The 19,798-nt window shown below is 31.2% G+C and overlaps 2 protein-coding genes across 3 annotated transcripts; one reads left to right on the plus strand and one right to left on the minus strand.

The window, feature by feature from the left end:
• Window positions 1-270: 270 nt before the first annotated feature.
• LOC148614878 (uncharacterized) lies at window positions 271-2,924 on the minus strand. The gene has a single exon (XM_088589359.1). The coding sequence runs from the start codon at window positions 2,529-2,531 to the stop codon at window positions 1,611-1,613; it is 921 nt and encodes a 306-aa protein (XP_088445485.1). The 5' UTR covers window positions 2,532-2,924; the 3' UTR covers window positions 271-1,610.
• Window positions 2,925-15,742: 12,818 nt separating this feature from the next.
• On the plus strand, window positions 15,743-19,589 carry LOC148614879 (uncharacterized). Of its 2 annotated transcripts, none has more exons than XM_088589361.1 (2): window positions 15,743-15,856; window positions 18,616-19,589. In XM_088589361.1, the coding sequence occupies exons 1-2, from the start codon at window positions 15,828-15,830 to the stop codon at window positions 19,205-19,207; spliced, it is 621 nt and encodes a 206-aa protein (XP_088445487.1). In that variant the 5' UTR covers window positions 15,743-15,827; the 3' UTR covers window positions 19,208-19,589. The 2 variants fall into 2 exon arrangements, with proteins under 2 accessions (XP_088445487.1, XP_088445486.1); XM_088589360.1 differs by having other exon boundaries at window positions 15,771-15,865.
• Window positions 19,590-19,798: the final 209 nt, after the last annotated feature.

The raw sequence follows: 19,798 nt of genomic DNA on the forward strand, positions 1-19,798 counted from the left end.
TTTGTATGAAGATATAAATCGTATATGCCTAGGAAGATTATTATGTTATTCATTGCAGTTTTTTTTCTATTTTATGAAATGAAAAAGTAATGAAATTTAAAATGCATTTGCAGTGCAGTATTAAATAATGATGAGATATACAAATATCGATTTTTTTTTATACTGCACATTAATTCATACTCGTCATTTATTATTCGAAATCAGAAAGGCTATGACTATATTGGTAAAATTAGTGTTTGTAAATAATAGTATTAAACCAAGAAAATAGTGTATGATTGAAATCCTTTATTTCCTCCATTAAACTGTTACAAGGTTTACTTATAGATATATGACTGTTCCAGATTTTCAAATCGATAAATATTTGTAGAGTTATAATCAGGATAAACCATCATTTAGTTTGCAGTTCAGATTGACGACCATTATCCAATTATAAAAATGTCTCACGCATTTTAATTGTTACATATTGAATTAAAATGTTAAATCTTTTCCTCAAATAAATCTTAACTGAAGTGAAATAGTAACGTTTGACTAGCGTTTAAATATTTATCTAAATGCTATGGAGTAACGTAATATACGACCCTTTCACTCAAAGAAACACGTAATTGGATGTATTTTCAGAATTTCTTTTACCGTTAGATACAAGCAAATATTTTAAAGGGATATTGTTCTTAACATATATATGTCAATTCCTTAACCACGTTTTAACCATAAGGTCACTGACGACCCTCAACGCTGGCTTCAAAATTTAGCTGTTTGTTGTGACGTCGAACTTCGTCCCGAAAGTTTTATAAATATAATTGGACTTGAATGTAAATTTGATTTCTCATTTTATCCGTCGGTGTTTGTGAATTAAACTACAAGGAAATTAAATGTCACTATTGAAAGGGCTAGCTCTATGATTCTATACATGCATGACAAAATCTCTCATACAATAGATAGCAAATAACTAAAGGAAGAACTAACAATTTGTTTTTTATGAAAAGGACAAATGAGCTGTGTAAAATCCTATTCAGACTTTGTATAATTAAACTAACTTTTCTCAGGATATTGCATTTACTATGTATTTTTCCAATATGATGTTGATAATGAAAAAGATCAATCGATTTTATATTCGATGATATTTATTTTCCGTACTAGAACATGCATCAAAACTGACACAGATGATACTGATAAATGTGAATTGATATAACAGTATTTTTTGTAAGGTTGGATATTTCCTTATTGTAAAACACACTGTTTACATATTCAGTATGGAAAAAATCATACCATTCACATAAATTGGAATCCGATGTTTTTAACACCTCTACAATATAAAACGTACCAAACAAAATACATCTTAAGCGAAAGAAAACTTTAAACAAGTTTCTTGGATGTGTGACAAAAATACATATATCGTATATCATTACCGCTAATGCAGTTACCACTGTGACCTTGCTCTGAAGCAACAATAGTGATCATTAATATCAACCATAAAATATCCTTAAGAAAAATGTTTGTTATGTTATTGTGTACTTAATTTCCTTTCAAGATTAACACTTCGTACAAATAGCTACTATTAAATATTATACATAGGTACCTCTAAACTTTTAACAAATCTGAACTGAGATAGTTTAGACTTTCTTAGAGTTTTGATAATTTGATCTTGTTGCCAGTTGAGCTTGCTTGATTCTTTCATGATCAACATATGACTTTACAGTTCTAGAAACTGGATGTTTTTTGTTAAACTCTTCCTGCTTTTTACAAAAATCTTTTATTCTGGCCTGGATTCCGGATTTTGGTTTTATCGTACTACAAGACCCGTTTTGATGTTCAGTACCTGTTGATTTTGTATTATGCAGCATTTCTGCCACCCCAGGAAGATCCGTGCAATATTTAGCTTCAATAAGACTTATGAAATTTTTCATTTGCTTGTCCGTGAACAAACAAATCGTATGGTGTGTATTTTCTACATCAAAATTAAATTTCATTTCTTTCTCAAACTGTTTGATAATCTTCTGCATGCGTACACAAGTTGTACACACTTTCTCACTCTTACATCTTTCCTGAGCTGATTGTTGTTTGTTTACCACAGATTTTCTCTGCTCTATATCGTGTGACGGAAGATGAACTGGAAGTGATTTTGGGCGTAAGGTGCAAACCCTATTTCCCCGCACTATATCTGAATCGACCAAATTTGAGTCGGGTATAACTCTTGCGGAGCGAATTCTGAATCGTCTTTCATGCTGTTTGTACTGTTTTTCATACATCGACTTTTGCTTTTCAAAATGAGACCGTAATGTTTCTAAACGGGACTCCTCGGTTTTGTTAAGTTTCCTGGCTTTAGTTTCGTTTTCTGTATGCCCAGTAATCAACGGAAGGCTTGCTTGTTTTGATTTTTCGAAGTTGAAAGCTGGAAGCGGAATTTCAATTTCGTCTTTATCAACACCCTTCGCATGAAATTTTGTCGATGAAGACGTTGATGATATGTTTGACTCGCTATGTGAATGAACAAACATTACCTCCTTAGAGGGCACGGAGTCATCAGCAGCCATATTCACAAAACTGACCCAATAGGTTAAATAAATTTAATATGGTATATCATATTCCGAAGCTTGTACTAGGTATTTGATATACAGTTACTGAATGCATCAAAGAAAATGAAGAAAACGTCACAATTATTTTTTTTTATAGTTCTCGCAAACCCGGTATTAGAGAACACTATATTGTCTAACACTTTTGTAATCCAAAAAAGAACATAATAAAAGATAATATGTTCAGCGTTCCTACGCTTAAAAATAAGTAAAAATAATCGCTTCCAGGGTTGCTATTGAAATTTAAACAATAATGTCATGATCTGTTTATTCTTGAAATATTTATCCAAAGATAACTGATTTCAATCTGATATTAAACATTGACAGAATAAGCTTCGACTTCAACAAGTTTAAAGCAGAAACGAATATGTGTCAATCAAACAAACGTTCTGACATTCAAGTATTATCCAGGTAATATGATAGGAGTTTCAGTTTAAACAGTTGTCATTCAATCGGACCAATCTAATCAGCGCCCTGTCGTGCTATTTAACTACTGCAAATCAATTAATCAAACTAGAATACAACATGAAAAAACATATTGAATTTTCTATCGATATTTTAAAACCATCTAAGATTAAGATCTAACTATTTCCTCGTAAAATGTATACTTTGAGATAAATTGATTAAAATTTCTGCACGAACTCTTGCTATTGTATGCATATTTTGTATAAGCCTTACCTTTGAAATATTTGACAAAACTATATCTGTTCTCTTCGATAAAGTAAAGACAATATCATCTCATGACCTGCAAGAAAGAAGAAAAATAAACATTGCGCAAAAAATACAAACAAAAATAAAAATGCATTCGATTGATTCAATTTTTTGAAAAAAGGTTCTATCAATGGCTCGTGTAAAACAGTTACGCCTTGAAACACGTGTACAGCACATAGTAATTTGCAAGACATATGATAGGTATTTATGGGGGTGTTTTATGAAAAAAAAACTACATATTAAGATAAAATTTAGAAAATTTCGAAATATTTCGAAAATAAAAAAAAAGCGCGCGCACACACACACACACACACACACACACACATTATAAATGAAACATTTTTAACATGTTCTAGATAGGGACGAGAACTTACAATCACCACGAACTCAATGTATTACTCTTTTTGCTAACTAATTTTGTCTCTTTTATTTTTAGAACATTCAAGGGTATACTTGCTTCATACACGGAATTTACTTTTGCAAAATACTCCTTAGGTAACTCTTTGTTGAGACAAGAAATGTATTTGCGATAAACGATTGAACAATTGAACTGCTTGCATAAAATTCTAATATTAAGTATTGCAAATTTCAGTATTCTGGGAGTAAACAAAGAAAGTTCTTGTTTAAGGAGGTAGACCTAAGGTAAGGGATACAACTCTTAAAAATCATTGAAACGTTTGTATTCAGCATTTTACATCAATCTCATGTAAGCATCAGAGTAACTTGGATTTATTTCGTTCACTCTCGATTGAAAGCTTGATAAGCTTTGGTGAAATTGAATATGATACAAACATATCCCTGATTTCAGGAGTTATGTCCCTCACCCCAGGTCTACCACCTTAAATAAAAAGCTGAATACAGCAGCAGTTTGACATCTTAAATATAAGGACACCTTTGTGCTATAAAGGTTTTGAATATTCTGATACTGCGATTTTAAATTGCAACAAGTCTGACTATTTGTCTGATGAATACCTTGCGGACCTTGTCCATCGGCAGCGGCAGTGGCTTATAATACAAAAAAATGCCATTGCATTGCATATATACAGATATGTTTCATACGTCGTTTGGCTGTACACTGCACCAGAATCATAACTTATTATATAGGCAGTTTCAATACAAAAATGCAAATCATAATTCATAGTATTACATAAATGGTCAATAATTGTTGTAAAAGAGAGACAACCACGATGTATTTCTTTAGGTCTCACTAACCACTTCTAGGTAAAATGGCCACCCCCCTATGTAGTACCAAAACACACTGAACTTGGACATATGCATTGTAAGTGCATTATTTGTGTGTATTATGCGGAATGATTAAAAGTAGTCAAACTAAAGCTGAGAATGTGTACTTTAAAATCATATATGTAACTAACTACAAAAGTGTATGAATATTGTTTACATGTATGAGTAATTTGCCTCCATGCTGTCAGTTAGCAGAAAAGGTAAAAATGTGGATTTTCAGTATTATTTATTCAAGTAAATTTTGTGAAGAATTTCTACAATCATCGTACCATTAGCATAATAATTTTGGAAGCCTTATTTTCCAAGCTTCGCAACGGTATGCAACTTTAAGATGTCATTTGTCCTGGGAATTCACAGTGAAACTTTGAAAATTACTTTTTTAACATATAAAGTAATGGAAACATTAGAAGTGGTTTGTGAGACCTTATTAAAAAAATAGCATGTTTATGGTAAAAGTGAATTAGATATATACTTTACGTAAAAAAAATGTCAATTTCTGATAGAACGCCAAATCCAACGAGTAGGAAAATGTGAAACAGAAGGAATAAAGCCTCAGTCTTTAAGAGGTTTTGAATTATGATTCAAGAAATTGTGATAAACATTCATATCTGAGAAGTTTGACTACTTAGTTGGTAAGTACACCCAGGGACCTCTTGGTTACTAACAGATGCATCAACCTAGTGATTCTTAAATAGACAAATATCAAAAAGCAACAAATAGTGTATATTTTGGTATGCTGTACCAAAGGAGTACTTATATTAAGCTCTCATGGCAGCATGACGTCAAATACTTCGAAACCAGCTTTTCTTGTAACGGTGATCATCGTGATCGGATGATATGACATAACAAAACTGTATAAAACAATCAAAAATTGAGAACAATTTCATGCTAACATGATTGGATAGTTCGGGTTAAGAAATATTTGTCTGATTTGTTGTGGTTTTATCGTAAATCGGTATTGTTTGATACAGATATCGAAGACTGCAACATTACATTGTAATATTGATAACCAACATATTTGTTTTAAATAAGTGAACTTGATGACTTAAAACAGTTAACAATTTTGTCTACATGTAAGTACACTAGCAAATTCGCATATACCATTAAACGAAGTAGTTACTAATTATTTCGTTTTTTGAATATCAAAAGGGGCCAATTACATGTACAAATATAACGTTTTCACAAATAAAATTGTTTTTGAATTATGTTTAATAATGTGAGATAAATAAGGAAGTAAAATAACTATAATTGTAATAAACAATAAAAATTAATAAATCAAATAAAAATTGAGTGAGGCGTAGTATTGAGTGCACTGATGTGAAGTGATTATTTGCAGACATAACATTAACTTAATGTTGTCTGTCTGATAATTTTCTGATTAACAGATGCTGATCACAAAAAAGAATGACAATGATAAGGAACAGCTTTTAATATCAACTCACATCGGCATGATTAAGTTATACATATTCTATCATAAAGTCTTTAGAATATACTTTTTTCATGATTCTGAAGAAATCGTCTCGTATGAATAAAAAACAAGTCTACTAGAAGAGAAGCATATTATCAGAGTTCCTTCAAAATCTTGTAAAAGACGAGACATTCAGAGAAACTAAAAACTTTCATTTCACGTATCGATATATCAATGCTATTTCTCTTCATTAACAATTCGCAATTTCTTTTGAAAATTTCGGTACATTTATCCACCAGATCTAGAGTTTAAAGATACTACCGACACATTTTTTCCACATCCTCATTTTTAGACATGAACTTCAGCATTCCCAGGATATAGTGTAAGTATTTCTCAATTTTAATGTATGCCAGAGCTATTATCCACTGCCAGAGAGATCAATGTTTTAAACAAGACGTCTTAAAACGCTCATAGAATTTTTTTTACTTCAGATATCCAGATTTTATTGAGAGATTTTGATTCTGACAAAAAGACTATAGATGATGGATTTTTATAATATCATCAATAGTTTTTGTATTGTTCTGACTACTAATTCTATAAACTTGGCCCAATGTTATGGGGCGCCGAATGGGACTCTTGTGGTTTTGTACTCAAAATTCAATTTTGTACAGACAAAAGTGAATTTTGTTCAACAAAAATGAATTTTGTTCAACAAAAATGAATTTTGTTCAACAAAAATAAATTCAGATTAACAAAATTTATAACATACTACAAATTTTAAATTTTGTGTCATAAAAATGAATTCTGTGGCACAAAATTCAATTTTGTGAGACAAAATTCAATTTCTGTCACAAAAGTCAATTTTTGTATGCAAATTAGTTTACAGAATCCTTCGAATGTGCAAATGAACTCTATCATCACGATTTTGTAAGGTTTCTCATTGGATATAGTAACCACAAGTTTCCGATTACTTCGAGCAACGCAGGACATTTAAAAAGCGGTTTTCAGTGAAATTTACCTTGCATTCTACAGTAAAACTGTTTTAAAATGACTAAAATTGCTATTATACGTTTTCTATGTGATTTGTTTGATAAAACAGGTTTTAAAATACTCGATTTTTCTACTTTTGATTTATTGGGATTTCTCCAGGTGAATCACGTGATCATTTCCTGACATCTTTCAACTCAACTATAAAATGCTTTGCCCGACCTGTTAATCGCAACCAAATTTGTTGAAATTTGACAACATAATTTGTATTAATGTATTTGTCCAAAATTTTGCTGGAACAAGAAATAAACTATCAGATTAGCCAAGAAAATCATATTAGAAATGTGTTTTCCGGTGAAATTTCATTCAAATTGTTAATCTGTCAAAAGTCGGCGAAAGATTATTTTGTTCCAGTATCCCTCACGATTTTTGCCAGATACAGAATGATTCCTTATTTCATTCTGATTGTATTGATGTATGACACAAGAAATTCGGTTGAGTGGAACAGGTCGGGCGAGATAAAAAAAAATCGACGTAGTACGTGTCTAACTTTCGTTTTACTTAATTTTGTTTATAAATGCTCAAATAATCTATCTTTAGATTCAAGATTAAGTGACACAGTGGGTTATACGGTTACGATATCCGTTATTTCTTTCACTTATGTGCTTTATTATAAACGTGCACATTCGAACTATATCCACTGTAATGCAGTGAATGTTTTAAGTTTGTAATACACGTGTACATAATGCTGCACATTTTGAATTCATTTGCATATCCAAAGGATTTTGTAATCTAATTTCCATATAAAATTGACTTTTGTGACACACAATTGACTTTGGTGACACAAAATTGAATTTTGTCTCACAGAATTGAATTTGTGACACAGAATTGAAATTTGTCTCACAAAATTGAATTTTGTGACATAGAATTGAATTATGTCTCAAAAATCAATTTCGTAATTACAAAATTGAAGTGATCATAAAACAAGTCTGTGTAACATAGTTTTATACGACAAAAATGATTTTGTGTACACAAAATTGATTTTGATTACAAAAAGATCAAGTCCCATTCGGCGCCCCGTAAATGGTGCCTGTTTGTATTACAATATACAGGAAACAGTTAACCGTAATGAAAGCGGTAGGTTGCAAACCTAGTTCAACTCACCATTTCCATTGGAAATGCCTATACCAAGTCAGGATCATAGCGGTAATTTCCGACTTTCCACTGTTAATTCGGTACTTTTATTATTACCCTTTATTTACTTGCGTACAATATGTGTACTTTATTTCTTTACTTCGTGTACACACACATAAACTGAATTAAAGATTTGATTGAGTTCTTAGGGGATGTGTCAGTTGTTTATATTCCTTACAACATGACTTGCGACTGCTCAAAATACCATTAAGAAACATATATGATGTACAAAAATCTCAAATATGAATTGCCACGTCTAGTCCTTAAGTGAAAATAATGGCTGATCCATAGTCTATTAAAATATACATGCTTTAGAAGGTTTTACATAAATATATTTCCAATATCTTGTCCAATCATTCAGGTTGTTTTTAATATTGTGATATTGCTTCATGTTCATCATCAAAGAACACAAAAAATTAAACTCTTGCATAACGTATGAGGTGTGATATGAAACATCCATTTGCTAAGGGTATGTTGCTATCGATGTCTGGAAAGTTTACGTTATCGCGTTTGTCATATTGTTTGGTCATAAGTTATCCCTTTGCATCTATTGGCTGAGTGGATGTGACGTTATTTCATTTACTTTTATACGTTCCACTTTTTCAAATTAAAAAACGGACTATTTCAGTATTTCTATCAAATTCTATATATTTTCCGTTTCATTTATTTACTGAAATTTCATTATTTGCTATAACATATAATTATTTCATTTTTTATTGGTAAATAATTTCCATTTTTTTTTTTTTTTTTTTGTATTCTACATTCCATTTTGATATTATTTATTTGATTAAAAGCATTTTTGACTCATTTTCATATTGTAAATCCAGATGATTTTTTTTATAATGTAGAAGCATATCCCATACTCCAGCTGGCACACAGTGATGTATTAGACGTATAGCCGTGTCACACTGATGGTATGCTATGTTTTTGTTTACTTCATTTAATGTTATCGAACGTTTTATAGTCATTAGTGAAGTTATTTTTTCCTAATAATGGTTTAATTCACTAATTTTTCATATAAGTAAAGTTTAAAGATAGTTACATGTACTTATCTTACTAAAACGTTTTACTTTTATACTTATAATTGTTAATTGTTATTTCAGAGCCAGTTGTTCATTCTTGTCTATAAATATAAAGTATTACACAACAGTCTGGTTTATATATACCACAGTCCATAATAAAACCCCAGTAACATAACATTAAAAAGAAATGGAAATATTCGCGTCCAAACAAAAGGATTTATGCTGTATGCGTTAAGATGCTCATTTAAGAAGTGGGAACTGGTTGATTTTGAGATGGTTTATCATTTATAAAGGTAAACGGATTGTTCAGTTTCAATATATGGATACGAAAATTTTTTTCTCTAACTAAGGAATTTTGACATAAGCTCTCCATTCCAAAATGTGTTTTAAGAGTTCCCCAAGTAATGCATATCTAATACAGATGCTTTTGATTATAATCTTGTGATTATGAAGTACGTATTTTCAATTATTTGATTTGAAATATGTTTCCCAACAAAATCAAGTTTTAGAAAATCTGAAAATTTAAAAATTCGGAATTGCCATTTTGAGGAGGAATTCCATAAGAACCGAAAAATATCAAGTACTAATGACAATTAATAAAATATTTAGGTGAAAGCTTTAAAGAAATATGCTTAAAACCTTTAATAATGGAGATGGATTACATTGGTGTGAAAATTTGTGAGAATCAATCATGTTGTGTCCAAAACATAATTTTATCGTTAAAAATTATCAAAAATGTTTGATGAAATATGTAATATTTTATCATAAAACATATGTTTGTAGTGCGTTTTGTGCTATATGATAATTGTTCGCAAAAATAAACACTTTTGACGGCATTACAATGAAACTAGACCGTTTTGAATTTCATGATTATATCCTAATAGTAAAGAAGAATATATTGCTTTCTTTTGATTCCTTTTTGTATTAACAAAAACAATTGTTTAACTTGCCTTGAAGCAAAATGTGTCAAAGACCCCCAGAACCTGGTGTCCATGACAACACTGCACTTATTATTTTTTGGCAAACAGTTGGAATTCTAATGTTCATATTTATCAACTTAAATAGGTCTGCACAAATCCTTCTAGGGGGAGGATATCCTTGTCTGGGCCATGGATTAATATTGTATTGTTTTATTTAAGCGTTATTGTTTTATTCTAGTGTTATTTGATTCATTTGGTTTTTCATGTTGAGACTCAGTATTATTAAATGGTATTGATCTAGGTTATTGCTATACGGTCTCTGAAATGTCTAATTGTTATAATTTTTTTTAAATAACTTTTCGACGAACTGGTTTATTTGCATGAGTGTTTGGAGTGAGACATATTATAACTCTGCAACTTCAGTCTTGTAGTTTTGGACCAAGTCCTGCCTCTCATTTTCTATTTTGAAGTCACACATTACTTATCAAATTCGTTGTAATTTTGTATCTTTGTTGTTCAGCTTCAGTTATTTTATATTACCATTTAGAGTTTTCTAATTTTATGGATAAGTATTTTTCATGTGTGTCTCATTTTTATGTTATTAAATATAGCGTTTTTCACTGTATTTATTATTGGTTACGTTATAATAACCATTATTATAATTTGGGTTTTTATTTCAGTTTCAGCTGTATAGATGACATTTCCTAGTTTCGTAGATTTGATACATCGCATCGACCCAAAAGAACTTAATTGAGGTAACGGATACTACGGAAACTGAAGTCAGCATTATATCATGACCTACACCTAGAGATCGATGGTAAAGGAAAACTATTGACCAAACTATACAACAAACGCGATGACTTCATTCCATATTGTCAAAATTCCTTTCATCTGTGCCAACATCCCTTCAGCAACTGCGTATGGAGTTTTCATATCACAACTCTACTTTATTCTAGAGCTTGCCTTAACTACGCAGACTTTTTGTATCGCGCTAGACTTCTTACAATTAGGCTTCTGGAACATTGTTACGTTGCTACAAGATTGAAGTCATCATGAACTCGTGGATCGTTACGGTGTACCCATCTGCACCATGAAAACTTTTTTGTTCAACGTGTCATAGTTTTCCTGTCCTCTTTCATCTACCCTGGACTTGATTTTTATGACCAACTCGGCAGGTGTTTCTTATTTTGATTATAAGTTAAGATGATTGTGTTTCTAGAAAAGCAGAGGACGCTTACCCTACCAGTGACCCTGGTCTATGCTCCCAGTTTTAGCGGAGTCCGAATTGCTCATTTACTTATGTTTGTTACTTTGTATGTATTATTTTGGTTATTTAAAGGTCTTTGATGCGTGTGTTTTCCGTGTCTTGACATTGTCCCTGGATTATATTCTAGTGATTTCTGCTAGAACCTAGGTTCCCTTGATTCATCTTATATTCAGACTGATATACTATATGAGATTAACCAAAGGAAGTAAGGATATATGAGCCCTTAGTACTTGTTATTTTGGTAAGCTTTGTGTGAGTGAAATAATCTAGTATTCTAATCTAGTGTTTTGCCATGATTTTGCAAATAGTTATTACTCATAATAGGCATGAAATATCCATCAAGATAGAATACTTGTAAGAAAGTATATATAACCATGAATAAGTTCATTAATCCTTTGAAATGATTTACTTCATAATACAGTATACATTATATGATAAGTGTACAGAACAAAATGTGTTTTATAGATATGATATTTTCCAACATCGATGTGTAGTGTTTATTTTAATATGTCATAAGCGACAATTTACCAAAACAAAGTCTATTTTTAGCCATTCTAGGGTCACTTATGGCACGAAACCACAATTAATTTTCCCGCTGTCTTCTTTATAGCCTTTCTGTAATTTAAAAAAATTCCACCGGCGCAATTCAATTCAGATTTTCAGGGATGTTAATTTGAACCTTCCAACAACTTATATAAAAAATATAAAAAAATTTACCATTATTTTTTCAAATTTTATGCATAAACACAGAGATACCCTAAAAATGACCCAAAATGGCTTCTGGATGTCACAAACTTGACCTTTTTTGACCTCACCAAATCACAACCTAAATGTCAAATTTCTCATTTCAACACATCTACTAAAATAATTTCATTATTCCTTTTCCATTTGAGCACAAAAAGTATGAGAAATTCTGAAAGGAAGTGTTTCTAAAATTTTTTTGAAAAATTCCCTATTATTATAGGAACTATATTCGTATACAATGTAAAGCTAAGGGCAGATAATTGTGGTCTCGTACCTTATGAGGTACCAGTATCGTATTGCATATCCCTGAGCAGGTGTACATCAAAACATGGATGCTATAAAAATATAGTGCATTTTCTTTTTGCCTCTGTACAAACTAATATTTTGTCAAAAGATATGAACAATGACTTATAAAATAGAGCAAACATCACACTGTAAGATGAAGAACTTTTTTAAAAGAAAATCTAACATGATATCATAAAAATGTTCCACTGAAAAGGTTGGTTTGGTGAGTGCAAACCGAAAGTGAAAGTAGGGAAAATAGCTATTTATAGTTCGAGACTACTTTTCTGTCCGATCTTCGTGGACTCACCCTATTTTCTTTGCGGGAAATTATTTTTTCACATGTCTTTAGAAATGCTACATAAGTGAAAGTTTTATTGAATCAATTTACATATTTTTTTTAAAAATCCTAAAAATATGCACTTCACTATAGAAGTCTATGGGAAAATTAATACGATACTGAGACCTAGTAAGCCAGTTTATCAAGTGAAGTTGGATATTCAGCAAGTGTTCTTTACCAGCTGAAAAAGTAGTACCCCAATGCAGGTAACACTTTTAAGATGAATTAGCCAACTTTTGAACCTGATTTTTTATGGTAGCTCTGGCTTTTTGCATTTATGGTTAATCTTTACCAAATTTGGAAATGCATTTTGTTTTCATGAATTTGTATAATATCAGTTCAATAAAATTATTATCTTGACTGTTTATGATGAGCATATCTATATTCATGTAACCTAAAGCAAGTAATACTCCTGCATAAAGGATAGTTTTCAAGTTACAACACATTTTAAGTATGTGGTTAGGACTTGAAAATAGTCATTTTCCATACATTGCCTCTTATATATGAAAAAATGAATATTTTTTTTATTTTTTGTTTTTCTTTCAAATAAATAGCTCAAATGAGTTGCCATATAACTGTGTGGTTGATTTAAACACAGAAATGTCACAAAAGTCAACAGCCAATTTTTTAGTGGACTTTTTTTAGTGGTTCAAATGGACAGATTCTAATGTGGCAAGAAAAATAAAGGTGTTTTTTCATATAAAAACTGATTTTTTTCAAAGAGTATCTAAAGCAGACAGTTGTTATTATAATATTTATACCAATAAACTATTTTTCTTGCATCATAGCTATCTGTTTTAAAGAAAAAGTCCTTTTCCTGTCATATTGAAGTCCATTTGTATCTGCCTGGGGTACCAAAATGGCTTAAAATCTGTATTTTCTGCATATGAAAAGCTATATTTTTTTAAAACTATGATATTGGTATAATTTTTTTTGGATTTATTATAATTGATATAACCATATCTATAGTTTAAAACAGTTGGTTGTACCGGTCATTATACTTTACTTTAAACAAGAGGCTCCCTTGAGTGAAAGACAAAAAAGGAGGTTCGGATATTAATATTTCCATATATGGAACTCACAAGGGGGGATTAAATAATGATTTGGAACTCATAGTACAGCTCATGTATCTACCATGTCAGAATAAACCACAAATTTGCTTAGTTTGACTAATGCAGCAGCTTTTTATCAAAAGTAATATTTTCTGGCTAACATTGAGATATTAGTCTCATGCCTGGAATAGGGTACCTATATAAAAATTTTAATAGAAAACTCATGTTTATAGCAGAGCAATGATATTCTGAATTTTCAGTATGAAAATGAATACTCTAGCAGAAAAACAACAACTTTTATGATTATATTGAAATGTTTATTAGTAGTAAGCCAGTTTTTCTAGTAAAGTTGGATATTCAGCAAGTGTTCTTTACCAGCTGAAAAAGTAGTACCCCAATGTAGGTAACACTTTTAAGATGAATTAGCCAACTTTTGAACCTGATTTTTTATGGTAGCTCTGGTTTTTTGTATTTATGGTTAATCTTTACCAAATTTGGAAATGCATTTTGTTTTCATGAATTTGTATAATATCAGTTCAATAAAATTATTATCTTGACTGTTTATGATGAGCATATCTATATTCATGTAACCTAAAGCAAGTAATACTCCTGCATAAAGGATAGTTTTCAAGTTACAACACATTTTAAGTATGTGGTTAGGACTTGAAAATAGTCATTTTCCATACATTGCCTCTTATATATGAAAAAATGAATATTTTTTTTATTTTTTGTTTTTCTTTCAAATAAATAGCTCAAATGAGTTGCCATATAACTGTGTGGTTGATTTAAACACAGAAATGTTACAAAAGTCAACAGCCAATTTTTTAGTGGACTTTTTTTAGTGGTTCAAATGGACAGATTCTTATGTGGCAAGAAAAATAAAGGTGTTTTTTCATATAAAAACTGATTTTTTTCAAAGAGTATCTAAAGCAGACAGTTGTTATTATAATATTTATACCAATAAATTATTTTTCTTGCATCATAGCTATCTGTTTTAAAGAAAAAGTCCTTTTCCTGTCATATTGAGGTCCATTTGTATCTGCCTGGGGTACCAAAATGGCTTAAAATCTGTATTTTCTGCATATGAAAAGCTATATTTTTTTAAAACTATGATATTGGTATAATTTTTTTTGGATTTATTATAATTGATATGACCATATCTATAGTTTAAAACAGTTGGTTGTACCGTCATTATACTTTACTTTAAACAAGAGGCTCCCTTGAGTTAAAGACAAAAAAGGAGGTTCGGATTTTAATATTTCCATATATGGAACTCACAAGGGGGGATTAAATAATGATTTGGAACTCATAGTACAGCTCATGTATCTACCATGTCAGAATAAACCACAAATTTGCTTAGTTTGACTAATGCAGCAGCTTTTTATCAAAAGTAATATTTTCTGGCTAACATTGAGATATTAGTCTCATGCCTGGAATAGGGTACCTATATAAAAATTTTAATAGAAAACTCATGTTTATAGCAGAGCAATGATATTCTGAATTTTCAGTATGAAAATGAATACTCTAGCAGAAAAACAACAACTTTTATGATTATATTGAAATGTTTATTAGTAATCGGTACCAGTATCGTATTGCATATCCCTGAGCAGGTGTAAGTCAAAACATGGATGCTATAAAAATATAGTGCATTTTCTTTTTGTCTCTCTACAAACTAATATTTTGTCAAAAGATATGAACAATGACTTATAAAATAGAGCAAACATCACACTGTAAGATGAAGAACTTTTTTAAAAGAAAATCTAACATGATATCATAAAAATGTTCCACTGAAAAGGTTGGTTTGGTGAGTGCAAACCGAAAGTGAAAGTAGGGAAAATAGCTATTTATAGTTCGAGACTACTCTCCTGTCCGATCTTCGTGGACTCACCCTATTTTCTTTGCGGGAAATTATTTTTTCACATGTCCTTAGAAATGCTACATAAGTGAAAGTTTTATTGAGTCAATTTACATATTTTTTAAAAAATCCTAAAAATATGCACTTTACTATAGAAGTCTATGGGAAAATTAATACGATACTGAGACCATGACATTAACCCGAAAACCAGGAAGTATAAAATCTAGTTGTAGATGACACTAGTTCGAAGGTGTAAAATGAGGTATAAACGGTAACTCTATTCGTTTGATCTTGTTTGATCTTACATTATCCTAATTATGAATTCCTAACATATGAGTTCTACAATGCCAATGTGCTATGAATGAGAATTTTTTTACACTGAGACCAGTTTTCAAGGGTATGGGTAATATTTTCAACATTTTGGGAAAATCCGTTTTTGAAAATTAGTTTTTCGTGGTTTATATATGTAGAAAATTAAATTATCTATCGAATTAATCCAAATTTGAGACGTTTTAGTTGAGCAATAGCTTGAAGAGTCGAATTTATGTGACTTTTGACCGATAAATCGAAAATCCCATTTTTCGCACTTTTTGGATAAATTCTGACTACAAAAATCGTCACAAATCATCAAAAGATCCCCAGAAGTATAAATTGTTATAATACTAAACAAAAAATACCAAATAAGCCATTTTTAACTGAAGGATAAATACTGCAGGGGTTTTAACATTGAAAAATATGTCAATTGAAGCGATATTTCGGCGGAGTAGGAGTACATTTTTTTGTTTTACCGCAAAACGCTAAGTGTTACCTAAAAAACATAAAAAATGATATTTGCCTCAACGAGGTATAAAAAGTGGCCAAAAAAATACAAAAATGCTTCAGTTAATTTTTTGGCGACAAAAGTATTCTTAAATGGGAGGCATAAAGGTACTTGAAAATCATATTTTGGTTGATGAGTTGGGGGGAGTGCAGGGTGGGGGGTGTTATCTCAACCCAAGTACTAAGTTCTATGAGAGTTATTGTTGCGCATTCGTTAGGAAACTTTATTGAAAATGTTGACCGAATTGTTTTTTATATGTTTCCTCAGGATATTGTAAAGACCGGAAGCGTAAACAGTTTATAACTTCTGTATCCATTCCAATTCAACCAAAAATGTGATGTTTTATGCACATATCTTTTTGGAAATTTAAGGCTAAAAACCACTAATTCCACTTCCCATAGGCTTCTATGCTAATTTCACAATATTCAATGGCTTCTCTGGACTTTACCTTAACTTTAACCTGCAGAGGACTATATATCAGCATGATTCTACATATGTCAGCTCACAATCCTCAGAATGGCATGTGGGGTTAGCAGACTTGCAGTGCAGTACTGGTCACCGGAAGTGAAGTGTCTATAAATAGCATGGGAAATCCCAGTGTTTTCACAAGACAGGGGTATATTTAGAAATCATTATGGAGATTAGGCTTCACATCACAAGAAGCAAAATGCACCTATAAAATGTACAGACATGTTTTTCCTTTCAGAAACTGTTTAAATGTTTTAAATGAGATGAAAACTTTTTTCACAGCACTGTGAGGAACAGGGGTAATTTCTGCGTAGGACTATTTTTGCGTACGTTCCAAATGCTCATTGGTTGAATTGGTGGTCTGTAACCTAAACAGTCACTTTCTGTCTTGGAAAAAATAAATAACAATACAAGTATCTTCCTATACACATACTGAATGCATTTGCAAAGTTTCAGTGAAATGTGACAAGCACTTTTTTAAATATTTGATTTTTAAATATAGGTTAACCAAGTTGTGCGAGCAAAAAAGTGACAATATTCTACCATACTTAAATGCATTAAATATTTGCAAAGAACTTTTTCTGACCTTTCAAATAAAAAAAATCAATCCCAACTTGTTTTTTTAACAATATTAATAAAGAGATAGCCTTTAAAAGTAGTCATTTTCTGAAAAATTGGTCTATTTTTAAAAATTTATGTCTGACATGCCTCCCCCTTTTTCTTGATCACATGTCAAAAGCCCTAAATCTTTAAATTTTCGCAAAAGGTGATATCTTTGGCTTTAAATTTGTAAATACAGTGTTTTCACAATAAAACATGACAAGTAAAGGGCACCTAAAGCAAAAAAAGTACTCAAAAATGGATTTTCCATGTTGCCATAGGGAAATGCTTATATGTCCTTAACCGCAGTAATGGAAGTGAGTTTTTCCTCATTTCTAATCGAATTTTTGCTCAAATTTACACAAAACTTGATTTCAAGTGCTGATTACCACCATGTTTAGGTAAATATAGCCCTCAAAGTTAAATATTTGATATTTTTACTAAATTTTCTACACTTTTCACAAGATAGGACAAAATTCAGCCAAAAAGACCAATTTTCCATAATTTGGACCTATAACTTAAAAAAATGCATATTTTGAAGGATTTTTGTAGTGTATTCCTCTCAAAGCAAAGTTTACAAGATCTTCAATTAGTTTAAAACTATTCCAAGAAACTTTTCATTTTGCCATGGCTTCTTCTTAAGGCTAAAAACCACTAATTCCACTTCCCATAGGCTTCTATGCTAATTTCACAATATTCAATGGCTTCTCTGGACTTTACCTTAACTTTAACCTGCAGAGGACTATATGTCAGCATGATTCTACATATGTCAGCTCACAATCCTCAGAATGGCATGTGGGGTTAGCAGACTTGCAGTGCAGTACTGGTCACCGGAAGTGAAGTGTCTATAAATAGCATGGGAAATCCCAGTGTTTTCACAAGATAGGGGTATATTTAGAAATCATTATGGAGATTAGGCTTCACATCACAAGAAACAAAATGCACCTATAAAATGTACAGACATGTTTTTCCTTTCAGAAACTGTTTAAATTTTTTAAATGAGATGAGAACTTTTTTCACAGCACTGTGAGGAACAGGGGTAATTTCTGCGTAGGACTATTTTTGCGTACGTTCCAAATGTTCATTGGTTGAATTGGTGGTCTGTAACCTAAATATATCATTTTATTTTTTAGGTTCTGGATATGTAGTCTGACATTTATGTGGATATTCAGGTGTGTTGACTGCCCAGGTGTTTCTAAGATGTTTCAAGATGCAAAGGAATGTCCAGGGCCAAACTATTGGTCAGAAAGAGCAAAAGAAATTTGTCCAAAAAAACCAGAGGAGTATCATTGTATGTATACCCAAAATTGCAATGAACTTAAAGAATTTTGCGAAAAACCCCAAAACAACGACAGAATTGAGTTATACTACCTTCAGCTAAATGGAACCAATGGATTTAAAGGGTTCTACAAGAAACCTGTTAAAGATATGTCTTCTAATGACACTTCCTATCACAATGTGCAGAGAGTATTCTGCGGAAAAGATAAAGAAGCACCTAGAAGTACGGAGGAAACCAATACTCCCCTGTACATAGCTTTGTCCTTTTGTGTCATTTTTGGTATGGCCACTTTAGTATTGGGCTCCATATTGTTTCGTGTCTGGAAACCGAAGAGAGTATTGGAAAGTCAAAGAGATATTACAAATAATAAAAGAGACGAATGTACGAAATTAACTCAAGCATCTGATAGTCCTTTATATATCAGTCGTACAGTTGAAAAGAAATAGTTTTTGAATAAAAACATTGAAGTGACAACTACTAGTAACTAATTTTGCAATTATGATGCCCAATGCTATTGCCATAAATGGCCAATAATGAAATGCGGCTTCCACGTAAAAATTTCCTGGAAGTATTTTGCTTACATGAAGAGGCTTCACATTTGAACTGTGTATTTTGGAATAAAGTGGACACTTTCAGATAAAGAAAATGTGTATGGAAAGTTGCTATGACACTTGTTGTGTTTACATGTTCTTATCTTTACATGGATTGACTATATAAGTATATGTACTTACATATTATTACCTCTTGTTTATGAATGTGTATGACATACTTGTACTGCACCAGAATGATAAGTTGTTACACGCAGTTTTGTTACACGTATTTTCCTAATTGTTGTGTTTTCCATCTTCCTATATAACCATTTATAGCTTATTTGTCATAAAGAATTATAGTCCATCAACCATTGCTTCTCACATTTCAGCACTTAGTTAGGTACATAAAGCTAATAATATGTCAGATCCGCTTTTTTTTTCACCGCGAAATACTATCCGGATAAAATCTTATCCTGTGGAAATTATTTCACATTATTTTTTTCCGGA

This window comes from Perna viridis, chromosome 6, assembly GCF_037379345.1.
Source record: "Perna viridis isolate PV_CMFRI_1.1 ecotype Kerala chromosome 6, ASM3737934v1, whole genome shotgun sequence".
Classification (NCBI taxonomy): domain Eukaryota; kingdom Metazoa; phylum Mollusca; class Bivalvia; order Mytilida; family Mytilidae; genus Perna; species Perna viridis.

Bases quoted from the DNA above. Each gene is read 5' to 3' on its own strand.
- LOC148614878 (XM_088589359.1), bottom strand. From the start codon at position 2,531: ATGGCTGCTGATGACTCCGTGCCCTCTAAGGAGGTAATGTTTGTTCAT.
- LOC148614879 (XM_088589360.1), top strand. From the start codon at position 15,828: ATGACACTAGTTCGAAGGTGTAAAATGAGGTATAAACG. The intron at 15,866-18,615 runs GTAACTCTATTC...TTTATTTTTTAG, and splicing joins TGTAAAATGAGGTATAAACG to GTTCTGGATATGTAGTCTGA.